At 33.7% G+C, this 27,864-nt stretch overlaps 2 protein-coding genes across 5 annotated transcripts in view; one reads left to right on the top strand and one right to left on the bottom strand.

The window, feature by feature from the left end:
* The window catches only part of LOC134233005 (FIGNL1-interacting regulator of recombination and mitosis-like), a 67,934-nt gene that overhangs the window by 6,944 nt on the left and 33,126 nt on the right, over window positions 1–27,864 (top strand). For both annotated transcript variants that reach the window (XM_062714999.1, XM_062714997.1), the window contains exons 7-20: window positions 7,735–7,821; window positions 14,982–15,057; window positions 16,068–16,152; window positions 17,496–17,631; window positions 18,070–18,221; window positions 18,466–18,614; window positions 19,023–19,103; window positions 19,550–19,645; window positions 20,397–20,460; window positions 20,682–20,763; window positions 23,773–23,855; window positions 24,242–24,380; window positions 24,873–25,061; window positions 26,904–27,131. In XM_062714999.1, coding sequence (XP_062570983.1) covers window positions 7,735–7,821; window positions 14,982–15,057; window positions 16,068–16,152; window positions 17,496–17,631; window positions 18,070–18,221; window positions 18,466–18,614; window positions 19,023–19,103; window positions 19,550–19,645; window positions 20,397–20,460; window positions 20,682–20,763; window positions 23,773–23,855; window positions 24,242–24,380; window positions 24,873–25,061; window positions 26,904–27,131 — 1,647 coding nt within the window. The remainder of the gene's footprint in view (window positions 1–7,734; window positions 7,822–14,981; window positions 15,058–16,067; window positions 16,153–17,495; window positions 17,632–18,069; window positions 18,222–18,465; window positions 18,615–19,022; window positions 19,104–19,549; window positions 19,646–20,396; window positions 20,461–20,681; window positions 20,764–23,772; window positions 23,856–24,241; window positions 24,381–24,872; window positions 25,062–26,903; window positions 27,132–27,864) is intronic.
* On the bottom strand, window positions 235–7,186 carry LOC134233006 (uncharacterized). Of its 3 annotated transcripts, none has more exons than XR_009984892.1 (6): window positions 6,846–7,186; window positions 6,354–6,486; window positions 4,854–5,034; window positions 2,518–2,645; window positions 1,052–1,776; window positions 235–793 (listed from the first exon to the last, which is right to left on the bottom strand). XR_009984892.1 is itself a non-coding variant. In XM_062715000.1 (5 exons), the coding sequence occupies exons 2-5, from the start codon at window positions 6,465–6,467 to the stop codon at window positions 1,549–1,551; spliced, it is 651 nt and encodes a 216-aa protein (XP_062570984.1). In that variant the 5' UTR covers window positions 6,468–6,486; window positions 6,846–7,186; the 3' UTR covers window positions 235–1,548. The 3 variants fall into 3 exon arrangements, 1 of the variants encoding a protein (XP_062570984.1); XR_009984893.1 differs by having other exon boundaries at window positions 6,851–7,186; XM_062715000.1 differs by having other exon boundaries at window positions 235–1,776.

Below are 27,864 nucleotides of genomic sequence, written 5' to 3'. Positions count from 1 at the left end.
AGGCTTCCTAAAGTTCTGAAAACTGACAACAAGCCATATTGACTCCTTTATGGGATAAAAATGTTGCCTAGAAATCAAAAAATTGAAGAAAAAAAAAGATCTTGCTTTCTTGTCCAGAGAGATTTTTTTCATAGCCTGTTACAATTGATCTCTAATTCTGTATTTTGAAATAAAGGAAAAATGTTGAACATACCCATAAGTTTTGTTTACAAGACAAATAGTTAGCAATTCAAGTAAATTTTTTTTTCTAGATTTATTACTTCCCTTTGTACATAACAACAAAAATCTGAAGACATGATTAATGTTTCAGGTCATCTAATTTATAACATTATGCTGAGTGTACCAATTCTATGTCATTTGAATCAGAAATCCAAAATATACTTTGAAAATATGAAAATTGCAAAGGTCATACATATATTTATAAGGAAAAAAATGTGAATACATTTATACACTGAATCAGATGTAATGAACTAAGTCTTTTGAACATAAGATTTTTAAAAAATATATTTTGATTTTAAATTTGTAAAATGTAAATCCATCTCACAACAACACATTCATTTTACACAACATTTAATATTTACATTTTATCAAGTACTGTCATAATGAAAAAAAAAACCCAACCTGAATGGTAAAAATAATAAATATGAAGACTCTCCAGTACAATCACAAGTAATAGAGAATAATGATTTCTCTAAAGGTTAAACCAGCTCTTATGGATTCCATGACTTTGAAAGAATTTGAAATATTAACCTGATTAAAATGATATAAAAGAGACAACATTCAGGAAAAAAATCTTGGTAATAAGGCAAAGAAAAATTAATTTCTTGGTTCTCAGGCCCTCCCTCATCTCTTCCAAGGGTGCCTCATTGACCCTTTTTATTGCTAAATCAATAAAATATAAACACCAAATCACCTCCCTCATCATTTTTTGAGGTTTTGTACAATGTAAAAAGCTGCCTCATCATGTTTTGGGGGCAATAAAAGAGAAAGAAAAATGCCTCCCTCCCTCATCATATTTCTTGAAAAAAGGCCTGAGAACCAAGTAATTAACTTTGCATGGCCTAAATACAAGGATTTCAACAAGTGAATCAATGACAAAAACATATTCTGTTGAGACAGAGAGTTCTGATATATATTAATATATAACCCCACTTAGAAGAAGAATAAATTAAATATAAAAATTCAAGTGACATGGCAAAAAGAATAAATATATAACATGTAAGTAGATGTACTTTTGTCTTCATGAAATAGAATATGATGTTTGTGTAATGGCAAGGATTAGTAGGACTGGAGGTGTTATTTGTTGTTAAGGATTTGACTAGAACGGTCAATCTCATAGTAATTTGATTTTTTAAAAATATCTGTAGAAATTTGGTTAACATGATTATGGTTGTATGGAATACCCATATCTATATTTATGTGAACTGTAGAGGGATGTTATGAAAAATTATCACAGCATTTTCAAGTAAAAAATAAATTACACAATATTTGATTTATTTCTGACACTTTTCCTGGCAGCATTGGTGATGTCTATGTTTTATTTACAAATCACAGAGATGTGACCTTCATACAGTCCACCTTCTGAATCTTGAACAGGTATGAGGTGTCAGTGTTTCGCGATAAATTATTGGGAGGAAGGTAGTTTCCCTGATTGTCGAAGACAAGAGGATCCCCCGACCACGAACAAATTGCGTAATGTCCGTCTTCACTGTTTCCTTTTGTTCTGAATGCAAAATATGTGTCGTCATTTATATCTCCGAGACATGGGTTGTACGGCTGAAATGTAAATAAAACCATATGTAAAGTCAACTCACCTTAATGTTGTTAATACTTGGGAAATATTTTCTTGAATTTGAAAGATGAATTTAGAAAAAGCATAGCAGGGTTCAACACTAACGGTAGCCTGCTGGCCCGGGACAACTGAATATTGATTTATTGGTTGTATACCGTTTAACATCCCTCTCCAGATTATTTCACTGATATGGAGACATCACCATTGCCAGTGAAGGGCTGTAAATTTAGGCCTATGCTCGACACTTACGGCCTTTGAGCAGGGAGGGATATTGAGGTCGGGCTACTAAACATGCCTTTAAACTTGCCCTGCAGGGCTTTTGAAAATTTTAGGTCCGTACCCCTACCAGCAGGAGGGAGAACCCCCTGCCGCAACTTCCCCCCTCATCGCTTCGGGACTCGGCCACCCGCCTTCGGCTGATGGACAACTAATACATAAACAGGGCTAGTAGAAATAAGAAATGGCTAGCCCTACTGACAAGTATGGTTTTAAAGTTAGTGTTGATCCCAGCATAGTCTCTTAAACAAATAGTTGCTTTTAAATAGTCTTTTAAAATATGTTTACAGACAGACAGATATACAAATGTATAGACAAACAGAAGGCAATAGGCACTTTTTAACTAAAAGTGCATATATACTTCTATTCTGGGTTCACCAGAGCTAAAAATGACAAGAGCAGTGACTATTTAAGCGGTAGATTTAGAGAATTATGAGAGATAAATGTACCCTTGTTTTGAGTGCCGCGCCATCCATGTAAAGTATCCTCTGATTAAAACTGGTTCCCCAACCCACAATCTGATAACAGAATCCTTCATCTTGACGATGTGTGAAATTATGAATCACTCTCAGAAATGCTGAAATACAAATAACATTATAAACCTTTTAATATAGTACTATATTTTGATATGTCAGAAGTCTTTGTGAAAAGGTCCACAGGCTTTCACTTTAATGGGATCACAGTTTTATATTGGCTAGAATATATACAATTAAATTCTTAAAGCAATATGAACTGCAACTTTGATGTCGGAAAAGTTTTGATTTCAGAATTGTAATTAACTATTTCAAGAACAGAGAAAAAGAATATTTATCATGTTTATAATCTTTTGTTGTTCTTATTTGCGATGGAAGAACTTTTTATAACCAATGATTGAAGCAAATTTGCATTATTGTCATCCTGTACAATATTGATTTCTTAAATAATACTTTATATTTGATTGTAAAGAAGTCTTTCTTCTGAAACAATTTAATACTTTATTTTAGTCTAATTGAACATAAAGGTTTAAATTACATACAAATCTATCATTATAACAAATTTTAACATGTTTAATGGCAAAATAAAATTCCCAAAGATACAGCTCATATTGCTTAATCATATTTAAAAGGACATTTATTGATGAGGCAGAAAACCTTTGTTAGTTTGATATATTTTAATAATGTATCAATACGTGAAATGATGATACATTTTCATGAAGTTCTACATTAATGTTATGATGTAGCATGTTATTCCAGAGATTCATGAATGATATTATATTAAATTTACTTTGAATACGCAATAAGATCACTTATGTAAATACACCACTAACATTCCTTCTCACCATGTATCAGTATCTTTGTACATGTATGAGGGTTGTCCCGTAAAATCGTGGACAAAGCGTTTTTCTCGAAAAATAATGGACGTAATAAGCTGAAATTTTCAGTGAATGTTTATCTATCATATTTAAGTTAATTATAATGTTTTGGATAAAATATACACAAAAATATAGATTTTATAATGCTTGAATGTGCATAGGGTAAGGCCCTACGGCGCACAGTCAAAAAACGAAGGTTTTATAAGAGAATACAGGAGTATTGATTTGAAACAAAAGATTTAAATATTTAAGATTAGGGTAAAAATTATCCTTATTCAATTCCACAGCTTATTTTGTTGTCTTCTTAAAATTTTCAATGCATTTGGTCAATTTTTGACAGTTTCCTGAACATTTGAAATTGGAAAGTGGTAAACACAACACACGAAAAATGGTTACGTTTGGTAACGTTACAGCGCACCGGAGATCAGTTCGCTATGATTTAGATGGTGTAATAACGCCGTATAAAATTTTAAATGAATTGGAAGAAAAAAATCCCCCTCTCAAAAATGCCAAATCTTTAGTATATGAATGAGATGGGAGTTTTTTGAGTAAAGTCTTTCTTGATCGAGTCCCGAGGTAGTAAAGACATGCAGATAAATTTACAATTGTAATAGCTAAAGACGCTGTCAATATTGACCGCGTCAATATAAGATTGTCTATTACTTGAATGATGTTGGAATATTGTCCGTATCTTACTAATAAATCATCAGAAGATCGTACATTTGTGCCGGATTGGTTCCTCAATTGTTTATGGAGATTAAGTACGTGTTTCAATGAAATTTCGAAATTTAAGTGGGACTTTTCAACTTTAGTTTTAGTGCAAAAATGAAACTCGAGGTACCTGACGCTGTTTTAGGCACTTTGACGTTATCATCCCTGCGCCGTAAGGCGATACAATACATAATATTAAATCTCATAATTCCTTTATTTATGCATATATCTATTTGAAATTTGCTATATCTATTCAGAAAATATGTACTAAGAAGTAGTGAAAATTTCGGAATGCAGTGATGATTATTATTCATGCAAGACAACTTGTCCACGATTTTACGGGACAACCCTTGTATATTACTATGTATGTTAACAGTAATTAAATTTTTATTGTAAATATATTTTGTTATCTCTGTAAATGATCCAAAATTTTATGTTCCTGACAATTTTTGGCTATGTGAGTATGCATATTGCTTATCTACGGAATCTATCAAATGTACAGTGGACAATCAATCCTGTGGTAGTTACTTTATTCTGTCTGACTTCCTCCCCCACCTTCCCCCCATTGCCCATTGTCCACAACTTACTACTGGGGTCCTTGCTTTGTCCATTGGTTCTGACCCCCTCCCAAATTTTCCACAATTTTCTTCTGGGGTCCTTGCTAAGACAGCTTTGTCCATTGGTTCTGACCCCCCCTCCCCCCCCTCCCCGTCTACAACTTACTTCTTTGGTCCTTGCTTTGTCCATTGGTTCTGACCACCCCCTCCTTGTCCACCAACAGGAAGTGTCCGCGCGTACCGTTGATGTGGTACTGAAGTTGTAGGATGTAATCCTGCAGATGGATGTCAGGTTTGTCCTGAGATGTGACGTGAAGTAAATCCTTCTCTGTCTTCACTTCCGTCACCTGATAATAGTCAACAAAAGGGCATTGTGAATCTGCAATAGTTTGCTCGACCCCCTCCACTTGCAAGAACTTAATACAGTCAAGCCTTGTTTTCTTGAGCTTGATGGTACCTTAAAAATACTTTGAATAAATAGTTGGGATATTAGAATCACTGACATATCCATAGTATTTGAGATATCAGTTTTTGAGACACCGAAATTCAACGATATTCAATTAAGTCTTATGATACAGTGTATGTAGATTGTATATATGTATTGAAGTAATTGATGGATTGATTTTAATAAGAATTTTATAAAGAAGTATGAAGTAAAGTCTGTCAATAATATTTATACTTCAAGCCATGTAAACAGTTCTCCCAACGACATTGCAGCACACGAGACAAAAATAATAGTACCAGGTTTTCTTAGAACTAAATTGCAGACCTGGCTTGTTTCCAGAGATATAACAGCATCATTGATTTCTGTATTACAATACAGATATGGTTAAATAAACAATGAGGGTCCCCCATTCCTCTACCATTTTTCAAATTCTACATTTCTGTCTCAAAAGCAGTAAGTCACGACAAAGTCAGTTACTTTGTATCATTGCCATGGTGTTTTACACAAAGAATATTGCTAAAACTTATCACTGAATTATTTACCTGTATGTAAGTAAACAATTAAAAGTGTAACAGAGATATTGATTAAACAAGTCACAGATAAAGGGACTGTTCAATAATGTTATCAGACTGGGCCTTTGATGTGGAGGTCAGCTAAGGTCAGATTCCCACCATTCTACAAATAATGGGGGGAAAGTTTACTGTAGATATTATCTATATGGGTACAAAGTAGGGAAAAGTAAAAGGGGGGGGGTCTTAAAAAATTCACTTCTGTAAAATCACTAATTTGAATTTTCATGGGGGTTTAATTTTTGTGGTTTTTGAGGTATGAAGAGACCCACAAATTTTTGTCCACCGTGAAATGTAATATTTTAAAGATATTGCTACTTTGGAAAATATTACAGAGAAAAGTTATTGGCAAAAACCCCAGTTTAAAAAGATTCCAAAATAAGTTATCAATAGGTAATGTATTGGTAAAATGTCAACGCAACATACATGTATCTATTATCATTCGGAGCAATTGAATCGTCATTTATTTTATAAAATAAAATTCTTAACTTATAAAAGTTAAGACTGAAATCCTTTGTCTTAAAGCTGTAAATCAGTTTCTTCATCTGCTATTTATAAATGTAACATTATTAAATTCTTTTGAGATATGATATTAAATTTAAATGATATACAGTTAAACCTGAAAATCTCTATACAGAGAATATAAACATACCTTAATATCCTTGATTCTGAAGGCATCTTTCTGATTTTGGATAAACTCATAAGGATTTGAGATCAGTCTCGGTACATTAGAATGAGATGAGGTTCGTGAGTTGAGAATCTCCATTGTGACTTATAAACTCAAACTGAAATAAAAAGCAACATTCAAACAAATGCGTGAGATTTTATAAAGTGACTGCAGTGTGTAGCCACGTGTTTATATACACAGTGGTATATACAGGGATGAACTTTTCCGCAGAGTTCAAACTTGATAAGTTTAATATTTGTACAAAACTCGACAGAGTTATCAGCTTTGTAAATTTTTCTGCACAAAGTTCACTATTCAGAGATCATAAAGTTATAAGGAATTTAAAATTGCAGGTATGAATGATCTAAATAAAAATGCAAATAAGGAGCATTTAAAATTGGTTCACTTTTTATGTAAAGTATATGCTCCAAGCTGTCACAGGAATGAACCATGCATAATCATTGATGAAATACTTGCCTGACTTATTATGAATGGCCTCCTTGAATGCTAGCTTCTTACTCTCCATGAAGACATCAACCCCTGGTGTTTTATATATATTCACTTCCTCTAGGACTGGGGGCTTCTGATTTAATTTGACACTTCAAATATTTATAAAAGCAGGATTCCTAGAGTTGCAAAATTGTCCTAATAACCCAGCATTTTCTGTAAATGTCAGATCCATTTAAACGTCAGAAGGGATTTTCCAGTCCTTCGCTAGTAACAATGAGGTCACAGATGTGCATGAGTTAACGCTAGTTTTTTAAAGAAATAGCGAGCAAAACACAGTTTGCAGAAAACCTTGTATTGATTCATTTTTCAGTGAAAATGCAGCTGCATGTTATATTTTCTGCACATGAAGCAAAAAACTAATCAGCTTACTGACTCGATTCAAAATATTGAAGGTCAGATCCTTCAGAAGTAATTTTTTTTTAAATAAATATGTTTATACTTGTACATGTATCAGATATAGATTTAAACCTACAGAAGGTCTATCCCTAAAATTAATGAGGGAAATCCAACTATAGGATCATCCAATGGCAGCTGAGAGGGAAAAAAGATATTTAGGTGCGAGTGGGTGTAGAAAATTTGAGCTTTAATACAGAGACAATATTGATCATATAGATTAAACCTACAATAATGGAAATTCTATCTTAAAAATTTGCTCTGGACTTACAGTGGTCCTGTCATACCCCCCCCCCCCTCCTTTAAAAAAAATATTCTCTGATCAAAAGAGTTGTTCTGTTTTTGACAAATAAGCTGTGTTTTACTTTAAAAATATGCAATTATTTAATTCTAGTAAGTCTATGTAAAGAATGCAAATAAAAAAAATGTGATTTTATTAGATTTAATTTCTTTTTTGTTCCAGGACAGTGGAGATATATACCAGGATCTATTGAGTTCCCTGTCAGCCCCTCTCTCCACCCTCTTCAAGAAAACTCACTCCTTACAAGTGGTAAGTAAACTTCTGATGAGCTTCATGTCAGCTCCATTCTCTAGCATCTTCAAGAAAACTCTTAGTTCTAAGTAATCTCCCCCAACAACATACAAAACATGGTAAAAAGTGATAGATAGAGAATACAGAGGTACATACAAAACATGGTAAAAAGTGATAGAAAGAAAAATATAGGAACATGGTCTGCATATTCACGCCTGCTAATCGATCACTTGCACAACCAGCAGTTGTGTATAACAATCAAAAGAGATCGATTTCCGGTTGTGCAGTTGATGCGAATAATTCCAGTGCACAGGTAGGAAATGGACTCGATTCAGGCAATAATTGATATTTTTATTAAAATATAAGAATGTGATTCCATGAGCAATTTATTTTTCTTTAATTTTACACTCTCATAAAATGCAGTGATTGTCGATTAGCGACTATATTTGTTTTGAAGCAAGGGCTGGTAGAGCGAAAACGCTGATTGAAATCAGTATTCGCCGACTAAAGTTCGTTTTAATCTCAACCAACCTTGAAAATTCAGTGTCCACTATGAGTATGCTACAAGTGCATCCTATCCACCAAAACTGGGACTTCGATATGTGTTCAATTTGACAAATATTCGAAGAAAAAAACATTGCTTGTGCATGCGATCATTCAGTTGTGAAAGAGATCTCGGGTTATGCATGAGATAAAGGATAAAAAGTTACGCAAGTATTATACAATCTCGATAACTCACCTCTTATATTTTATTTTTGGTAATTATAAAGTGTTGAATATAGTCTATAATATGAAGACATCGCAGGGGCAGATCCAGCAATTTTTGAAAAAAAAAGGGGGGAGGGGTTGTCCAGGTGTCCAACACTCAAGCATATAGGCACTTCAAACATGGCAACACTGAGTTTTCAACAGTTCTATGAGGGACTTTGACAAGCCAATAACAAACAAACAAAACAAAAACACAATCAAGCAAGTTCGGGCTCGGATTGCATCTGACGGTACTCGGAGGAAAGCATATTAAACGAGGGAACTTTATTTATAGCGATCAGAAAGGACAGAGATTGAACGACATGTACAGTGTATTTATTTTATTCGAAATTTTTTTTTATTCAAAGTATTTATTTTATTCAAAATATTAGACGTAATAAAATATCTGTTTTACATAACTCTCTCCAATCAAATAGAGGGGGGGGGGGGGGTCCAACCCCAGGAACCACCTTCTAGATCCGCCAATGATGTACAGTCATTTTTGCAAGCACATTTTGACTTTTTCAGCAGCAGCGGCCGATCTCTTATATCGGGAAATGAGGCGTTATTTTTCATAAGTTCTGTAAACTAATCTTAATTTTAAAAACTTTCTTTAAACTGAGCATTTATTGTTGTTGTTACAATTTCATTGTCATTTCTAATTGGGTAATTAATAATATATGGTTATATAGAAAGAGTTTACAATATGTACTCCCTAAGCAGGGAGTAATCAAGATATGAAAGGAAATCGCCATGATTTTCCAGATAATAATGAAGTGGTTAAAGTTGCAAGGTGAATAAAAATTGAAAATTTTTTAACAACACTGTAGTAAAAATTGTTTTGAATGTGCTATAGCTGCAGATCTGTAGCATTATGGTTTTATATACATGTATTTGTCTTTGACCATAACGCTACAGAGCCTGTAATTTTGCGCGCTTTTGGGGAGAATTCCTCTACTTTCAAGCATTGGTCAATCAACTACCTTTCACACCCTAATTCTACACACATTCTGTAGCCAATATGTATATTTTATACACCTCCCAACCCTTTATACTCGTCTCTACAAGTGATAGACTCGCTTGATTAAAATTATTTGTTATATTGCTGAAAATTAACTTCTAGGGATTTTATTGCCTGTAGAGACAACTATATATGGTTGAAAGGTGGATAAAATATACATATTGGCTCAAAGACAAATATATAAAACCATAACGCTACAGATCTGCAGCTAAATGTGCTACAGATGTGACAACAAATATTTTTCTTACATTTTTTCCATCAAACTACGCGCCTTGGTTAGCCTACTGCAGAAACCATGGGTATTACTAGTATCACGTGATATAGATCCAGGGTCTCGGCATGTGGTTCATCTTGAGAGACCTACATCTTCATTCATACATTATTATAATTCATCATTGACTTTTTTATTGATTTATTGATGACTCTATTTGATGAACAAATGCACTAAAATTTTCTATTTAATTAAAAAACCATTTTATTTATTTTTGCTTTGAAGACAGTCTGAAATGAAATTGATCTATTTCAGCTTTGAATATTTTGTGCTTCCCATGCATTGATGCTTTTGAAATAAAGAAAGTAAAAGTAAAATAGTAATTTTTGAAATTATAAATTTTGCGGCTGATTTGGTGCTTTACATTAATTTTATTTGGAATGTTTAATAGGGATATTTTTTATTGAACGATTATTTTGGATTTTTGACGATTTTTCCCCTATGGTATACATGATGAATAAATGTAATAAATATAATTTGTGAGAAAAAAAGTGTCCAACAAGTCCGGGGGGGGGGGGGGTCCTGTCCAGAAGCACCTGTAATGTGGTGTTGTCATCTTGATCCTTTCCATCTCGATAACAAAATTCAGGACACCCAGCTTCAAAACACCAGGAAATATTTACCCCTTGGCAAACGCATATCATCGAGAGCCTGCCTCTTATTTTTTTCACAGACGGCACTTTTACTATAAAATACATGTATATATGAAATGAAAGCATGAAAAATTCGGTCTTTCCCTCCACTTTTGTTGAAGTACCGTCAAATAAAGGTAAGGTATGGTTGAATTAAACAATTTCGTACTGAAAGAAAATGATATACTGCCCAGTATATGCTGTTTTTTTTTATTTTATTTTATTTTATCTCTTTTTTTTATTATTAATTTTTTTTTTGCATACGGAATAATCATATTAAAGATGCATTGGATAATTCAGACAAGATTTATGATTTAAATAATACACACATAAATTTTTACTGTAATTATATTGATTGTAACTGAAACTTTAACCCCCTCCCCTAACAGATCTACTTCAACAGTTTACTTATATACCTTTTTTTCCTCACAAATTCAACTTATTTGCAAGAAAATTCTATAGTTTTATGTTTTAAATTTTGCAAGACTACGTTATAATTATATATTTACATTTGCAAATGTTTTCCTTTACATAACACTACTGAAGGCAAGCGTTTTTATAACTGTGTAAATACAGGTTTGGGGTCAAGAGGTCATAGATGTGCGTTTGGATAAACGTTCCACGTAATTTCTCTGTGACGTCATAAAGGGTCGACGCGCGTTTAGTAGATTACATACATGCCGTTGGGTTTGAAAAATTAACGCATTTCACACGTTAAAAGTAACAATCAGGCAAATATAATGTATGAATAAGTTACAAATGTAAATATAAGTAATAAGGTATCATTTTTTGAGTTTTATTGAGATGTAAAACGGGTTGACACATGATCAAATCTTCCATAAAGCCCTTCGGGCTTTATGGGATTTGATCACGTGACCAACCCGTTTTACATCTCAATAAAACTCAAAAAATGATACCTTATTTCTTAAATAATGTTTAATTTTATTCGTAAAGTTTGAAACTTTTTGTCCTTCATCTCATGCACAACCCGAGATCTCTTTCACAACTGAATGATCGCATGCACAACCAATATTATTTTCTTCGAATATTTGTCAAATTATACACAAATGGAAGTCCCAGTTTTGGTGGATAGGATGCACTTGTAGCATACTCATGGTGGACATTGAATTTTCAAGGTTAGTTGAGATTAAAACGAATTTTAGTCGGCGAATACTGATTTCAATCAGCGTTTTCGCTCTACCAGCCCTTGCTTCAAAACAAATATAGTCGCTAATCGACAATCACTGAATTTTATGAGAGTGTAAAATTAAAGAAAAATAAATTGCTCATGGAATCACATTCTTATATTTTAATAAAAATATCAATTATTGCCTGAATTGAGTCCATTTACTACCTGTGCACTGGAATTATTCGCATCAACTGCACAACCGGAAATCGATCTCTTTTGATTGTTATACACAACTGCTGGTTGTGCAATTGATCGATTAGCAGGCGTGATATTGCAAGGAGCACTGTTAGAATAAGCCAAAACTGATTTCTACTGAGGATTTTTTCTTCTTGCAAATAAACAATCATACGTGTTGTTTTGTACAACTGAAGTATTCATTGCTGCCCTATTTTAAGTCGATTGAAAAGATTGATAATGTTTGTTAGCTGATCTGAGCTGAATGTTCAATGTAGTTTTTCCGATTGAAGAGTGTCTGGTGTCCGTCCGTCCGTCTGCCTGTAAACTTTTCGCATTTTCAACCTCTCCAGAACCACTGTTACTTGGTCCTTACCTAACTTGACAAAGCATCATTGGGTGAAGGAGATTTTTTGTTCAAATGAAGGACCATGTCCTCTTTTAAAGGAAAATAATTTTACAGAAAATTTAATATGTCTTCTATTAACGTTCTTATCAAGAATCACTTGTGCAGAAAAGATGAAACTTGTGCACAAGCTTTATTACCATAGACCAATTATAGATTCAAGTTTGGTCAAATCAAGATCCCTGAGGGCAAGGCAGGGCCACAGTAGAAGATCAATCTTTTACATAAAATCTTCAACAATCTTTTAAAGTCAAAGAAATATGGGGGTTATATTGTTCATACCATGCCTATTGGAGCTAGCTAGCTAGGTTAGGACTTCTTATATATGAATAGTCACTGTATTCATGTCTGATTTTCTTTAGTCAAAGTACCCAGGTCAGTGATTTGGCCCACAGGCCTCTTGCTCATTTTATCATCTGGATTTACCTGCCAGTTATCCGGGTTATTGTTAGAGCAGCTGACCCTAACTTCCTAGTTTAACCTGGTAACGAAATCTCTCGCTTTAATCTATGCAGCGACACCTTTGTACACTTCTCGCCTGTATGATTTTTTAGTACAGTGTAGTAAAACTCACTTTTCATCGCTTTGTACCTAAAGTTAAATCCATTTTATTTGGGTTTTTTTTATATTTCAGTATATTTTAAATGTCATTAACATAGACTACATAGTATACTTCCTTTGCAAATTTTGAGTCACTTAAAAAAAGGAAAGTAACTGTTTTAAGGATGTGACTGTAATTTCCCTGGGCACAAGTTTTATTGAAGCAAATAATTAAAACCTGAAGATCCTGAACACAGAAACAAGCTTGTACTTTCTCTCATGAAGTGCAGCAATCGTCAAGCACTGGAGATATCAAACTCAACTTCCAGTAAAAAAGTGGAATGATGATTATTTGTGAAAACCCACCTATTGAGAACTTCCAAGCATTTTTCTGTAACTAAAGTGCCTCAGACAAGTTGGTATAAAATTAGACAGAGATGTATAACCACTTTAAGAGATAGTGTTGGGTAATCATTACGATTTAAGTAGGAGGATAGATGTGATGTTTTCTGATGCAGACAGGAAGGGATGCACTTCACAGCAGTAAACAGAATCAGATGAGCTTGAGAACACTCTTATAATTATTATTTTTATTTCATGTAATTTGCTTAATACATATGTATTATCACAATTTTCTTAAAGTATATTATAGGGGGAAAAAAGATTGGTTTGGTATGGCTCTTCTATACATTAAAAAAAAAAAAAGCAGCGCCAAGTTTATAGAATGAATTCGCTTGGTAATGGCACTTTTATACATGAAACATATAAACAAACTTTGTAACACATAATAAGTGCAAATATACAGATATAAAGATAGGACATACAAAGAAACAAACACAGCATCTTATCATTTCTTAATTTAAAAGCTAAATGCAAAAATTTCCCGAAAGTACAAAGCTCAGAAAAGTTTTGTTGTACACTCAATAATTGGACTAGTCTGAATGCAGATGGTTTTTTCCAGTAGTAACTTTTTATATATATTTAATTCTCAAGTCCTTGTATAGGGGGCAAATTAAAACAAAATGAAATTCATCTTCTATGATGGTTTTACAAAATTCACAAAATCTACATTCCTTTACAATATTTCTATATATAAAGACAGTATGTTAACAAATAACCAATTACGGAGAAATATTTCTGTGATAAGTTCTAGTGTTATTGGCTGGTTAAATTCAATGACATTTTAAAATAAATTCACAAGTAAATAAAATAGACTCTATACATATATTTATTTATCTTTTCATCTGCAGACTTTAAGACTACTAAGGAAGTAGAGATCATTATAAAGTTATGAATAGTACTTGTTCTTTTTAATGTCAGAGGTTCTTAAACTACATTCTATTTGAAAATCAAAATTGAATTTTAATTTTTTTTTTCTATGCAGAGAGATATAATTACACTACACAATGTACTGAAATTATTTAAATTTATTTGGACATATGAACATGATTAAATTTTCATAGTTTTGACCTTACTTTCATTTAAAACAGGGCAAAATTGCAGAAGATTCGTGCCTCTAAAGTAGTAGATCAGCTATAAATTATGTCAAGTGGTGTTTGCTGAAAGTAACATTAGACTCTCTTTACAATGGCTATAGTATTGGTTGTGATATTAGAGAATGTTTCCTCAAAACCACTGGAACGTGTCAGAGCTAGCAAAATTTGACGAGTTTTTATTTCATTAATACAATGTGTCGATATCAAATTGCAGTTAAGATTCTAAAAGATCAGATAAGTTTCAGCATGTTCAGAGCATTTTTCATTGAGTTACAATTGAAAATGAGTTTAAACAAGCTATTGCAAGGTTTCTCCTGTGATACATATGACCCATTTTACACCAGTACTGTAAACCAACTTTTATTCCTGTGTGAGATTAATATCTGTGAGTTTGGCGACATTATTTAACTGGTGAATATAAACCTTCACAAAGCACTTACTTTGCTCTGTGTTTGTAGAGAAATTCACTTTGTCACCAAAATTAATCTTTGTGGATTGATCTCAAACTGATGAATTGCTAACATAATAGTTTACAGTAATTGATGTCTTTATTACAGTTATTACAACAATACAGTTATTACAATAATACAGTTATTACAATAATAGTTAGTTTACAGTAATTGATGTCTTTATTACAGTTATTACAATGATACAGTTATTACACTAATAGTTGGTTTACAGTAATTGATGTCTTTATTACAGGCTTTCCTGCGACTCCTAGACAACATCAAACTGAGTGACCCCGTCACAGAACAAGATGTCCTCGACCTCACTCAGGGTACGACATAAATTAAAAAGGCATTCAGTCTAATTAAAAAGATTAATCAAAGTACTCAGAAGTACAGAGAGCCGGGCTCATTTACAGAGTAGAATCATTATGAATTTCTTACATGAATCATACGTTTATATTGTATTAACAGATAAAAAAAAAGAAAGATTATTAGATTTAAAATTCTGATGAAAAAATCATTTTAAATCTATCAATATAAATGATAAGACACTGACAGTGAGTTTCTATCCTAATACCACGGTCCGATTTTGTCAGAATCAGAATTAATCTGGTACCGCAACTGAAAATAAACAAACAGGCCAGTCTGGTTCCCTCTCCTGCTTTTCTTCGTATGTGTAGAGAACTAAGATACATGTAACACTGATTATCAAAACTCCTTACACCAATGAACTATGTTCTTTGACTTAAGACTGAAGTTTTCAAAGGTACTAAATATGTTTAATCAGTTTATTTATTTAGATAAAACTTCGTTTTATTTTTATTGCTTTATTTAGCGTTTGTATTATCTCAAAAGCGATTGAGAGTAAGAACTATATTTTTACACGTAACTTTAAAATGGCGACTATGGGGTTAACATCCTGTCTTGAACAGGATCAGATAAGCCGGCAATTGCTCTTTGAGCAATAAGCCCGGCTAAAAATCCCCTATACTACATAAAATTTATTGTCAGAAATCTGCAGTTGATCTAGCTTCTCTTATCTAAGTGAGAGGAAAGAGAAGAACAACTATGGTTTTCATACATGCATAAAATTGTGCAAAAAGGTGTTTGAAAAACATTTTCAGCCCCAACCCTTCCATTTTCAACTGAAATACCTATAACACCATATGAAGTGACCATCAGGACATATGTCAAAAGTATCTGGTTTTACGTTTACAGCATTCTGTGTAAAGTGTGTTTATAAAATGAATAAATGCAATAATATGACATTCAGTTGTTTTCAATTTTAGTTTTCCATGGCCTATTTGCTGTCTGTCAGTGACATTGTTTCCTATTTTAGTTTGCCATGGCCTGTTTGATGTTTGTCAGCTTGTAACATCTTTGGATATGAAGTTAATGGTAACCCTATGGAAAGCTATATCTAAGTAAATTGATTCTATTTTCAATTACCAGCAATATTTATGACATAATGGAAAGAACAAATTAAGAATTGTTTTATTTTAAATTGAATTAATGAATTTTCATAAATGTTGAAATATCACAATTCCTTCATGTCCTTTAGGCCATATACGGGTAAAATTAATCTTTAGATTCTCATCCCCGCCCGCCCCTCTCAAAATGTCCCGCCCCGATGTTTTTTATTTTGACTTTTGGGTATTTTCATGTACATGTATTTTTATTCAGTAAGAATTTGGTTCAAAGTTTAAGAGTTATCTCCCGTCTGTATTAAAAGTCGCGTGTCGCTATTACAGTGAAACCTGTCTAATCCGACATGCACTGGGAGACAAATTTTGTGTCGGAATAGACAGGGTGTCGGATTGCACAGTGTTAAAAAGAAGGAAAATATTAAAATGGGAAAGAAATTTAACGTAGGAATTCACAGTGTAACGGATTGCACAGGTTTCGGATTAGACAGTTTTCACTGTAATAGCAAAAACGCCATGTGAAGAATGGAGAAAAATCGGCAATAAAAGCAGTTTAAATGTGTAAGGAAAAGATAATTTGTCAGTATAGAGAAGGCAGAGAAGAAAAAATAGCATAAACACATAGATACCATCACTGGCAGGAGCGAGTATGTAGAGAGATTGTAACTAAGTAAAAATAGACGAGTAAAATGACACCTGGTCAAGTTATATATAACGATCTCCAGCTGTGTGACTTTGCTTTGAAATAAACAAAATCTACAACATCGTAGACAGACTTATGAGAAGGCCTAGATTTTTCAGTAGAATAATTATTAGAACATTTATATAGATTTTGCAAAATAAAAAGTCACGCATCCAGGGCTACCTCATTTTGTTCAGGGTGTGCCGTATAATGTGTATTTGATAACTTGTTAATTAACAATAAATATTTAATTTTTAAAGCAAAAATTTTCTTTAAATATTTAAAAGAATATGAAAAGAATTAAATCTATTCATATTTGCATTAAGGTAATGAAAAAAAAATGTGTACGTGGCGTCCATTGTTTTGTTGATACTTAGGCCTATATATAAATTAACAATTATAAAAAATAAAAAATAAAATCCGCCCACCCGCCCCAATTTTTTAGCAAATTAGGATGAGAATCTAAAGATTAATTTTACCTGGCTTAGTTGACCTTTTACTCTTTACAAGACCAGGAAGTGAAAGAAAAGATTACTGTTTTGGAAAATCTTGGACATATTAAGTTTCTGAGAACTTCATTCAATACCTTTAACACTTTTACTGTCCATTGTAAATAAACTTGAAGATTAAATATCTGAAGTCAATCCTTCTGTGTTTGTAGACATGCGATCAATAACAAGGTCCACGTGGGTCAGAGGTTAGAGGTGGGGCAGATGATTGGTCACCTTTGTGGGGAGATTCAGAGTGGCTTCCTGTTCCTCCTGCAGCTGATTCCAGGGGTGGATCCAGAAGGAGTGGTGGGGTGTTGTTTTGTACTTTATTGACATCAGCGTGTTGGCAAATGGATCAAATGATAATTAGTGGACTGAATTATGACATTATGGCACATGCATGATAAATTCAAACAATTTCAGTTTAGTCCATGGATTTGTTTTCTTTTCAGAAAGCATTAATCTAAATAGCTATATTTAAATGTTTTGTAGAACCTGTGTATTATAATATTACATTGGTTAACAGTTTCTTTAAGGGATCAATGTGACAGAATAGTTTATCGCTAAAAATATCATAATATTGAAATCAAAGTTTGTCATGGTTTAACATTTTGTGAAAAAAACATATACCCTGGTACGTGTAGAAATCCACTTTCACCATAGATTAGAAGGGTAAGACTTCAGTTTATGAATTATCGAAAAAAGATGGACATTTATAAATTGAATTATATGCTCCTGTTTTAGGTTTTATCTCAGGGAGATGAGAAAGGATTCCAGAAATCCCTCAAGATCCTGGGATTCCAGATGAAGATCCTAGTCATGTTGGTGCGGGAATTCTCTGACGTTATACACGGCTGTGAGGAATCCATCTATGGCTTGCTCCTGACACTTATGAGGTGTCGTATTCTGATTTCTCTTTGTCTCAAATATCTCCAAAAATTTTGTGCTTATCCTGAGAGCTTTAATATTCTCTGGGGAATTAAGAAGACATACAATTCCTGAGAGCTTTAATATTCTCTGGGGAATTAAGAAGACATACAATTTTAAGAATTTTTACTTATTAAAAGAATAACCAATCACCGTTTACTTGGTGATTTTTAAAGAAGTTTTACTTGGAGAATATCCAATCACTGTTTACAGATTGCTTCCCCCCAGTTTGTCATCTCAGCAGATAGATGAGAAACACCTCAGAGACATCAGGCAGCATCTAACTAATGCTACTGACGTACTTATTAAAGCCTTGATGTCTAACAGGGTATTCACAGAGTCTGTCACAGGCTCAGAGAAAGGTTTGTATCACATCAGGACATTTAACTCCTAGGCATCTAATAGTTTTAAAAATTATAAATACATATTATGAGAAATTAGTCCTTTGTTGAAATTTTAAAATTTTGACACCCAGATTTTTGCTAGTCTTCACTCCTGAGCATCTATATATATAGTTAAGATGCAATAAAGCTTTTTAAAAATTCCTTTTCAAATTAAAGTATAGAGGATAAAACTTAATTTTTTTTTTATATGACAATGAGAAGGTGTCTGATTCTTACCAGATCTTTACAATTTCTTTTCACTTGTCCTGTAAAGTTGTATGGTATCCTATTGAAAGTGATATTAAAGGAAAACATTGGTCATGATGTGTAAGTGTATGATAATGTATTTTATTAATAAATAAATCAAATTGTACTTTTCTTCTGTAGTCAGAAGTTTGACAGATGAAGACAGTTTTCCACATTTACAGATGGTACTGAAGGTTTTGGAGATTCTTCCTCAATTGTCAGGTCAGTAGATTAAATATAATTCAGTTTTCAGAGGAATGTGAAGAGTTATAGAGTTACCTCCCTTTTAACACTGTGCTCTTCAGTTTCTGATCTGAGAGTTCAGAGAAAAAAATTGAATGTTCAATTAAGTCATGCATGAAATATTGCTTGGAGAGGAAATAAAGACCATATCCATAAAAAATTAAATTCTCTAAGTGAAAGAAACAACAAATGTCAGGATTAAAATGGAATGACATTAGGGACAAACTAAATCAAAGTCAAACCTCTTATTCTGAACTCATCTTGGCCAAGGTAAAAACTTCCAAGATATCTGAGGATTCTAGATAATAAAATTAAAATCTATAAAGAAATGAGATAGAAAATACATGATTGCTGGCAATACGTTTTTAATAAGATCCTGATAATTTTCTAAGTGGATTTTTTAACCTGTCCCATTGTTTCCACAGATGAAGTGCAAGACCAGTGGGTGGATCCAAGATTATATCCTGAGGATGAGGACAGATTATGTGTGATTGATGTTGTGTTCAGAACAATCTCTAAATGTATGGGTGACCATTTTCTGTATTTCTTTAACATTGATTGATATTCATGTACAATTTATCATAAAAAACAAAGAAAACAAAAAAAAAAAAACAAAGAAAAATTAAAGATTGCTAAAGAACTTTATTCGGTAATAACCAATATTTGCCCCCCACCCCCCAAATCAAACTTTGATGGAGGTATATTTAATTAAGTTCTTAAACAGGGGAGTATATGCTGACTTCAAAGCACTGAATATTTTCATAGGTAATGACGTCATATGTACGTAATGACGTCACAAACATGATGTAAATTTCAGTTTTTTAAGAATTTTACAGAAAAATGTACATATTTCGTCGATATTTTGAGTAAAAGTCAACGAGGGCATGTGTGTTCAGGATCAATATTTTGATATGATGTGTAGAATGATAATATCAATGAAATATGTCAATATTGTTCCTGAACAAACTTGCACTCTATAAATTTTAAAGCTAAAATTGTTGAAGTTTTGTCCATTTTGTCCTCTTTCTGAAAAAGGATATAAAATCGGACTAGTTCGTGACGTCATAAAAACAAAAATTGTGAATAAATTGCTTTGAAACTATAATATGTTCTGTTAATTTATATTTCTCATACAATTTATTGAATTCAGCACATTTCAGGAAGTTTTCAAAATTTGACTTTTGTGGGGGCAAATATATGCAATATACCGCATATAGTTCTTTAAAAAGAAAAGAATAATTAAATTATTTGAATATTATGTTATTTTTTCAGGCAGTAAAGAGCTTAACTTGCCCATCATCCTTACAGACCCAGTGTTGACAGGAAAACCAGAAAGGTTAGGTTCCTATCCCACCCTATAGTAAGGATACGTGTGACTCTAGAAAATTGTTATTTTTTGAACTACTGGGTTATTGTTGAAATTTCTATGGAGATTTATTTTGATGAATGTACATATATTTAGAGAAAATTCATTCATGAAAACTGATACCTTGGTCATCAATTTTAAATGTGAGGAGAAATGCAATTTTGAACAGTTTTTATTCCTTGGTATTTCAGGGACATTAATTTGTATGAGGGGTGCTGCACCAGATTATGTGGGTTCCTTGGGTCTTTGTCTGCTAAACATTTCCTCAGAGCTGTGAGTATAACAAAAAAAGTTATGCAACCTAGACCATGCTTAAAGAAATTTGGCTTTTTAGGTCACCTGAGTAAACTCAGGTGACCTATTGCTATCTGTTTTCGTCCGTCGTCGTGCGGGTGTGCGTCGTCCGTCGTGCGTTAACATTTGAACATTTTCAGCTTCTTCTCTGAAACCACTGAACCAATTTCAACCAAATTTGGCATATAGCATCTATGGGTGAAGGGGAACAAAAATTGTGAATTTCATAATCCCTGCCCCCCTAGGGCCTGAGGGGTGGGGCCAAAATCACTAAAATTAGTGCAATCTTTAAAAATCTTCTTCTTTACTCCTGGACATCAAGCAGTCAAACTGTTGGCCTGATTGTAATCAGCATTGAGTCCTCTACCAAAATTGTGAAATTCATGGCCCTGGGATCAGGGGTTCTAGTGCTAGGGCGGGGCTTAATAGATTATATACTGAAAATGCATTATTCCTTTGAAAATCTTCTTCTCTGCTCCTAAGCATTAAATAAACTAAATAAGTACATAGTTATGTTGAATAAGGCTACCTCTTCCAAAATTGTGAAATTCATGGCCCTGAGGTCAGGGGTTTTTAGGTGCTAGGGCGGGGCTATATAGATTATATTGTGAAAATGCATAAATTCTTTGAAACTCTACTTTTCTGTTTATGGGCATTAAATAAACTAACCAAGTGCATAATTATGTTGAATAAGGCTGTCTTTTCTAAAATTGTGAATCTAATGGCCCCAGGGTCATGGGTTCTAGTGCTGGGGGGGGGGGGGGTTATATAGATTATATAGTGAAAATGCATAAATTCTTTGAAATTTTTCTTCTCTGTTCATGGTCATTAAATAAACTAATCAAGTGCATAGCTATGTTGAATTAGGCTGCCTCTTTCAAAATTGTGAATTTCATGGCCCTAGGGTCAGGGGTTCTAGTGCTAGGCGGGGCTATATAGATTATATAGTAAAAAATGAATTATTTCTTTGAAAATCTTCTTCTCTGCTCCTGAGTATTCAATAAACTAACCAAGTACATAGTTTTGTTAAATAAGGCTGCCTATTCCAAAATTCTTAATTTCACGGCCCCTGGGTTGGGGGTTCTGGTGTTAGGGTGGGGCTCTATTGATTATATGGTGAAAATGCATAAATTCTTTAAAAATCTTCTTTTCTGCACCTGGGTATTAAACCAAAGTACTATGTACATAGTTATGAGGAGGAAGGATGCCTCATTGAGATTTGTGAATTTCAGGGCCCCTGGGTCAGGGCTTCTTGTGTTAGGGTGGGGCTCTAATATTTATATATTGAAAATGCATGAATCCTTTCAAAATCTTTTACTTGGTTCCTGGGTATTATGCCAATGATCTTAGTATATATTTATGATGAAGAAAGCTGCTTCTTCCAATTATTGGTTTTAAAATTTCTGGGCCCCTGAGACAGAGGTACTATATAGTACTTGGGGGGGGGATACATAGTCTGAAAATAATTTAATGCTTTGAAATCTGCACTTTGGTATTCATTAACAATATGATGAAATAAAATTTATAAAATTTCCAAAATTTTGAAAGATGTGGCCCCAAGGTCAGTGGTTCCTGTGGGATGGGGTGCACAACTGATAAAGTGGAAAATGCATTTTCTCTTTGTTACTCTGAGATACCTCTGGGTATTAAGTAACCAAAGTAAGCATGCTGAGTGTATGATTATGATAAGCAATGGTGCCTCTTTCAAAATTGTGAATTTCATGGCCTCTGGTTTAAAACATGAATCAATTTCAATTGTTGGAAAGTTGTTGCATGATACTCAGGTGACCTATAAGGCCCATGGGCCTCTTGTTTGGAAGAAAATTCTATTTACATTGCAAGCTGCCATTGAGAAAAACCACTAAATTTCAAAGGAAATTTGAGTATAAAATTTATCAAAGTTTTAACCATCCAAGGTAAATTAGTTACATGTAGTCACATCTAATACATTGTAGTTTACTTAGAAAATTTGTATAAAACCATCATGACAGTATGCACAAATGGTTTAAAAGATAATGATCATATTGTGCTTTATTTTTTCTTCTAGGATTTTTTTGAAAATGTGTTATATGTTAATCAATGTATCTGAATATGTACTTCTTCCAATATTTTGTATATTGAAACTACTTCAAAAGAGTCTGTTACCATAGCACAAAAATGTTAAGGATTAAAAGATATCTGTTTAGTCCTAATGCCTGAAAGAAAACTGCATCCAGCTTAAAGTACAAGATAGGGTAACGGCCAAATCTGGCCCCTTATTTGATGTAAAAATCAGAACACTGGTAAAATTGTGATAGCTTGTAGTTAAGAAGTTAAAGTGATGCTTACTTTAAAACAAGTACTAATTTTGATTCAAAGCTAACACGGAAGCAAGAAGAGGGTGCAGAAGTAGGATATTTTCCAGAATTTACTCAATTCTGGTGGAATTTCATCATATTTGAGATACTTTTCTCTGCGGAAAACACAGAGCACAAGCTTGCCTATTTGTGATTTTTTACAGAAAAACTGCATCTGATATTAGTGTATAAAATATATAAATTTGGTAGATAGGCAAGCGTGTGCTCTGTTTTCCAAAACAGAATGTGCTTTAAAATCGATGAAAATTTGCATAAAAATGAGAATTTTCGAAAACTGACCTATTTCCTGACCTCACTGATCTCTGTATATTCTTAATCTTAGAACCATTTTGTGGGAGGGGTGACAACAGGCCTTTTATGGATAAACTGTTGGATCATTCTGAAAGACACCCAAAATCGGAGGCCAAATACTGGTCTTACCCTATCTTGTCCTTTCACAGGATTATGAATCATTTCTTTGGGAAAAAAAGGGAGCGGTAGTCATTCCCCTTCAAATAAAAATGTCACACTTTTATTTCAACAGTATATTTTGCTTTAGTGTGCATTATATTTGGCTTTTAGCATGCAGAGTGTAATTAATATAAACTGGAAGTGACTACAAGCAATATTCATCCATTTCTATCTTTAACAGGAAGAAATTCTGTTTGAAAATGTTCTGTCACATGACTTTTGGTGTTGTCTACTGGCTGAGGATGTGTGGTGCTTCATCATCAGGTTTGTGTTTATTAATAACTTATTTGTAATAAACTTAATCTGACATTTGATACTGAAATTATATTTTATTCTCCAACCACAGCTTGCATTAACCAAATAAAGGTAACTTATCAAAGCAAAGCTCTATTTTGACTTGGGTCTAATAAAGTGATAGAGGGCTCAGCAAGCCTCGACCTCTTCACGTTTTCTTACCCTTGCCCAAATATGACATACCGGATATTCAAGACAGAAACCATGTTTGCAAATTTAAGGGCTGAAAATCAAACAATCTTATGTAGAGTTATTGGAGATACATGTAATTAAAGGAATGGAAAGAAAGTGAAAGTAATGATGTTATTTAGTTCCATTCATACTGATATAATCAGCCAGTGTTGTTTATATTGTAGGTACGGCTCTGCTGACCTTTGTCGAGATCATGTGACCTTTTTACTAGAAGTGATGAAGCTGTGTTGGTCCTTTGACCATGAGTCTCCTTTGCTTTCATTGGTCACTCGATTAATTAAGTGTTTGTCTTCTGATCATCAGGTAAACTCTCACCTAAATAATTTATATTCACCAGGAAATCATTGATTACTGAAAATTTCAACAAGTATTAGGTTCAGTAACATGCGCTTAGTACTAAAGATCAAATAGTGATTTAGACAGGTTTCATATAAAATGCACTGAAGAAACTATAAATCTCATAGTAATTACATTTGTTTCCTAGAAAATATCATGAAAAGTTTTTCATCTTAACAGTTGCAATACTATAAAATCACATATTTTTGAGGGGGCAAATTTTCGTGATTTGAGAAAAATATTTTGGTTCTTGGGGATTTGATTTTATGGATAAAGATCAGTAGTAATATATATGAAAAATTCTATTTTGTGGTGGACATAAACTTGTGGATCTCTTCATATTTTGAAAACCACGAAAATTAACCCCCCACGAAAATTGATGATTTCACAGTACACTGCATACATGTTTATATGCAATCCGTAAAAAAAACTTCTATTATCACCTGCTATGTGTTTCAGACTGAGTTGATAAGAAAACTAAGCTCTGAAGATGACCTCTCTTCCCTTTATATCCTGTCCTGCTGCCTACCCAGCCTCTCTGATGAGAACAATCATAATCTGGTGGACAAAGTCTTGGAAAAATGTACAAAAACTCTGCAGGAATTTTCTGTTGCCTCAGAAAAAACGCATCAAGACTGCTACAGAATGGTCAGTATATTAGATGAGGAAATGTACATGTAGTTGATGCAGGCAATTTCGAAAGTTTACTTCAAATAGCAACATAAAAACTTATTTCAGTGGTGTAGTTTACTTCTACCTGTATGTAAAAGAGTATTTTTATATACATTTATTAATTCATAGTTCCTTTAAAATTGGTTTTCAAAAGTTAAATGCACAATAAAATTTATTTTTAGCTCACCTGAGCCGAAGGCTCAAGTGAGCTTTTCTGATCACATTTTGTCCGTTGTCCGTCCGTCCGTCTGTCTGTCTAGCTGTCTGTCCGTCTGTAAACTTTTCACATTTTCGACTTCTTCTCAAGAACCGCTGGGCCAATTTCAACCAAACTTGCCACAAAGTATCCTTGGGTGAAGGGTATTCAAGTTTGTTCAAATGAAGGGCCACACCCTCATTCAAGGGGAGATAATTGGGAATTAATGAAAATTTGGTGGTATGATTTAAAAATCTTCTTCTCAAGAACCGCTGTGCCAGGAAAGATGAAACTTATGGGGAAACATCTTCAGGTAGTGTAGATTCAAGTTTGTTCAACTCATGACCCCCGGGGGTAGGGCGGGGCCACAATGGCCGACCAAAGTTTTATATAGAAATGTATAGGAAAATTCTTTAAAAATCTTCTTCTCAAGAATAGCAAAGCCATAATTGATCATATTTATATGGAAGCATCGTCAGGTAGTGTAGATTCAAGTTTGTTCAAATCATGACCCCCGGGGGTAGGGCGGGGCCACAATGGCCGACCAAAGTTTTACATAGAAATATATAGGAAAATTCTTTAAAAATCTTCTTCTCAAGAATGACAAAGCCATAATTCATCATATTTATATGGGAGCATGCTCAGGTAATGTAGATTCAAGTTTGTTCAAATCATGACCCCCCGGGGTAGGGCGGGGCCAAAATGGCCGACCAAAGTTTTTAAAGATATACAGTACATAGGAAAATTCTTTAAAAATCTTCTTCCGAAGAATGACAAGCCATAATTCATCATATTTATATGGAAGCATGCTCAGGTAGTGTAGATTCAAGTTTGTTCAAATCATGACCCCCGGGGGTAGGGTGGGGCCAAAATGCCCGACCAAAGTTTTACATAGAAATATATAGGAAAATTCTTTAAACATCTTCTTCTCAAGAATGACAAAGCCATAATTCATCATATATATATGGAAGCATGCTTAGGTAGTGTAGTTTCAAGTTTGTTCAAATCATGACCCCCCGGGGTAGGGCGGGGCCACTATGGCCGACCAAAGTTTTACATAGAAATATATAGGAAAATTCTTTAAACATCTTCTTCTCAAGAATGACAAAGCCATAATTCATCATATATATATGGAAGCATGCTCAGGTAGTGTAGTTTCAAGTTTGTTCAAATCATGACCCCCGGGGGTAGGGCGGGCCAAAATGGCTGACCAAAGTTTTACATAGAAATATATAGGAAAATTCTTTAAAAATCTTCTTCTCAAGAATGACAAAGCCATAATTCATCATATTTATATGGAAGCATGTTCAGGTAGTGTAGATTCAAGTTTGTTCAAATCATGACCCCCCGGGGTAGGGCGGGGCCAAAATGACCGACCAAAGTTTTTAAAGATATATATATAGGAAAATTCTTTAAAAATCATTTTCTAAAAAATAGCAAATCCATGATTGGTCATGGGACTACTTTTGGATTTAAACTTTACAATAAAAAGCCATTTTCTACTTTTTCCTACCCTTAGTGCTCAGGTGAGCGATGTGGCCCATGGGCCTCTTGTTAATAATTTATGTTTAATTGGTTAATCATATGATAAATTCATGGAGTACTTTTCTTTATTTTCTCAGCTGAATGCTGTTTCCTGCCTATATGAGATAATGGACAAAAGTGATACAATGGGGTATTCCGTCCAGTCAACCGTAACTGAGTCCATTACAGACAGCGTCAGTCAGCTGTGGAGAGAGATGTTTATATCAGACTGGGCAGACTCGTCACTACTCGAACTGTGTCTCCAGCGACTTGTATTACTCAGTTCACATCTCTCCTCTCTGCTGGAGAATGATGTTCTACTGAAGGTATTGTTATTAAGCTTTTCCTAGGAATGCAGAGTTTTATTTCTGTAATATTTGGTTTGCAGTGAACTCAAGAAAGATCTAGAAAACTTGTGTCCTTTGAAAGTAGAGTAGAGCTAATATCTACAAACCAGTTTTGCTTGTGAATTGATGGGGAAATGTTTATAAAAAAAATTTTAACCTCCAGGAAACAATAATTATACCCCACGCAACTAGTTGCGGGAGGTATAATGTTTTTGACTGGTCCGTCAGTCAGTCAGTCAGTCAGTAAGTCAGTCAGTCAGTCAGTCCGTCAGTCAGTCCTCTTTTTTTGTCAGCGCAACTCCTCATAAACCGCTGCACAGAATTTCTTCAAACTTTGCAGGTATTTAGGACACAATGTGTATATGTGCATATTACCAGGAAATTCTGATTCCTTTATTTTTTCCGGGAATTTCCGCACTTTTTAACTTAGGCATTTGGCCATACCTTGAATATAGAGATGAACAGTTTGTCAGCACAACTCCTCATAAACCGCTGCACAGAATTTCGTCAAACTTTGCAGGTATTTAGAACACAATGTGTAGATATGCATATTACCAGGAAATTCCGATTCCATTATTTTTTCCGAGAATTTCCGCACTTTTAACTTAGGCATTTGGCCATACCTTGAATATAGAGATGAACAGTTTGTCAGCGCAACTCCTCATAAACCGCTGCACAGAATTTCGTCAAACTTTGCAGGTATTTAGGACAC

This window comes from Saccostrea cucullata, unplaced genomic scaffold (genome assembly GCF_032062105.1).
Source record: "Saccostrea cucullata isolate Sc308-1 unplaced genomic scaffold, CSIRO_AGI_Scuc_v1 ctg1011, whole genome shotgun sequence".
In the NCBI taxonomy this organism is placed as follows: domain Eukaryota; kingdom Metazoa; phylum Mollusca; class Bivalvia; order Ostreida; family Ostreidae; genus Saccostrea; species Saccostrea cuccullata.
This window is presented reverse-complemented; position numbering and strand designations above follow the sequence as displayed.

Coding starts and splice junctions, on each gene's coding strand:
- LOC134233006 (XM_062715000.1), bottom strand. CDS start 6,467: ATGGAGATTCTCAACTCACGAACCTCATCTCATTCTAATGTACCGAGA. Junction 2,646..4,853: donor ACAAAGCAAGGACCAAAGAA/GTAAGTTGTAGA, acceptor TTTGTATTTCAG/CATTTCTGAGAGTGATTCAT. Junction 1,777..2,517: donor GCGCGGCACTCAAAACAAGG/GTACATTTATCT, acceptor TTTACATTTCAG/CCGTACAACCCATGTCTCGG.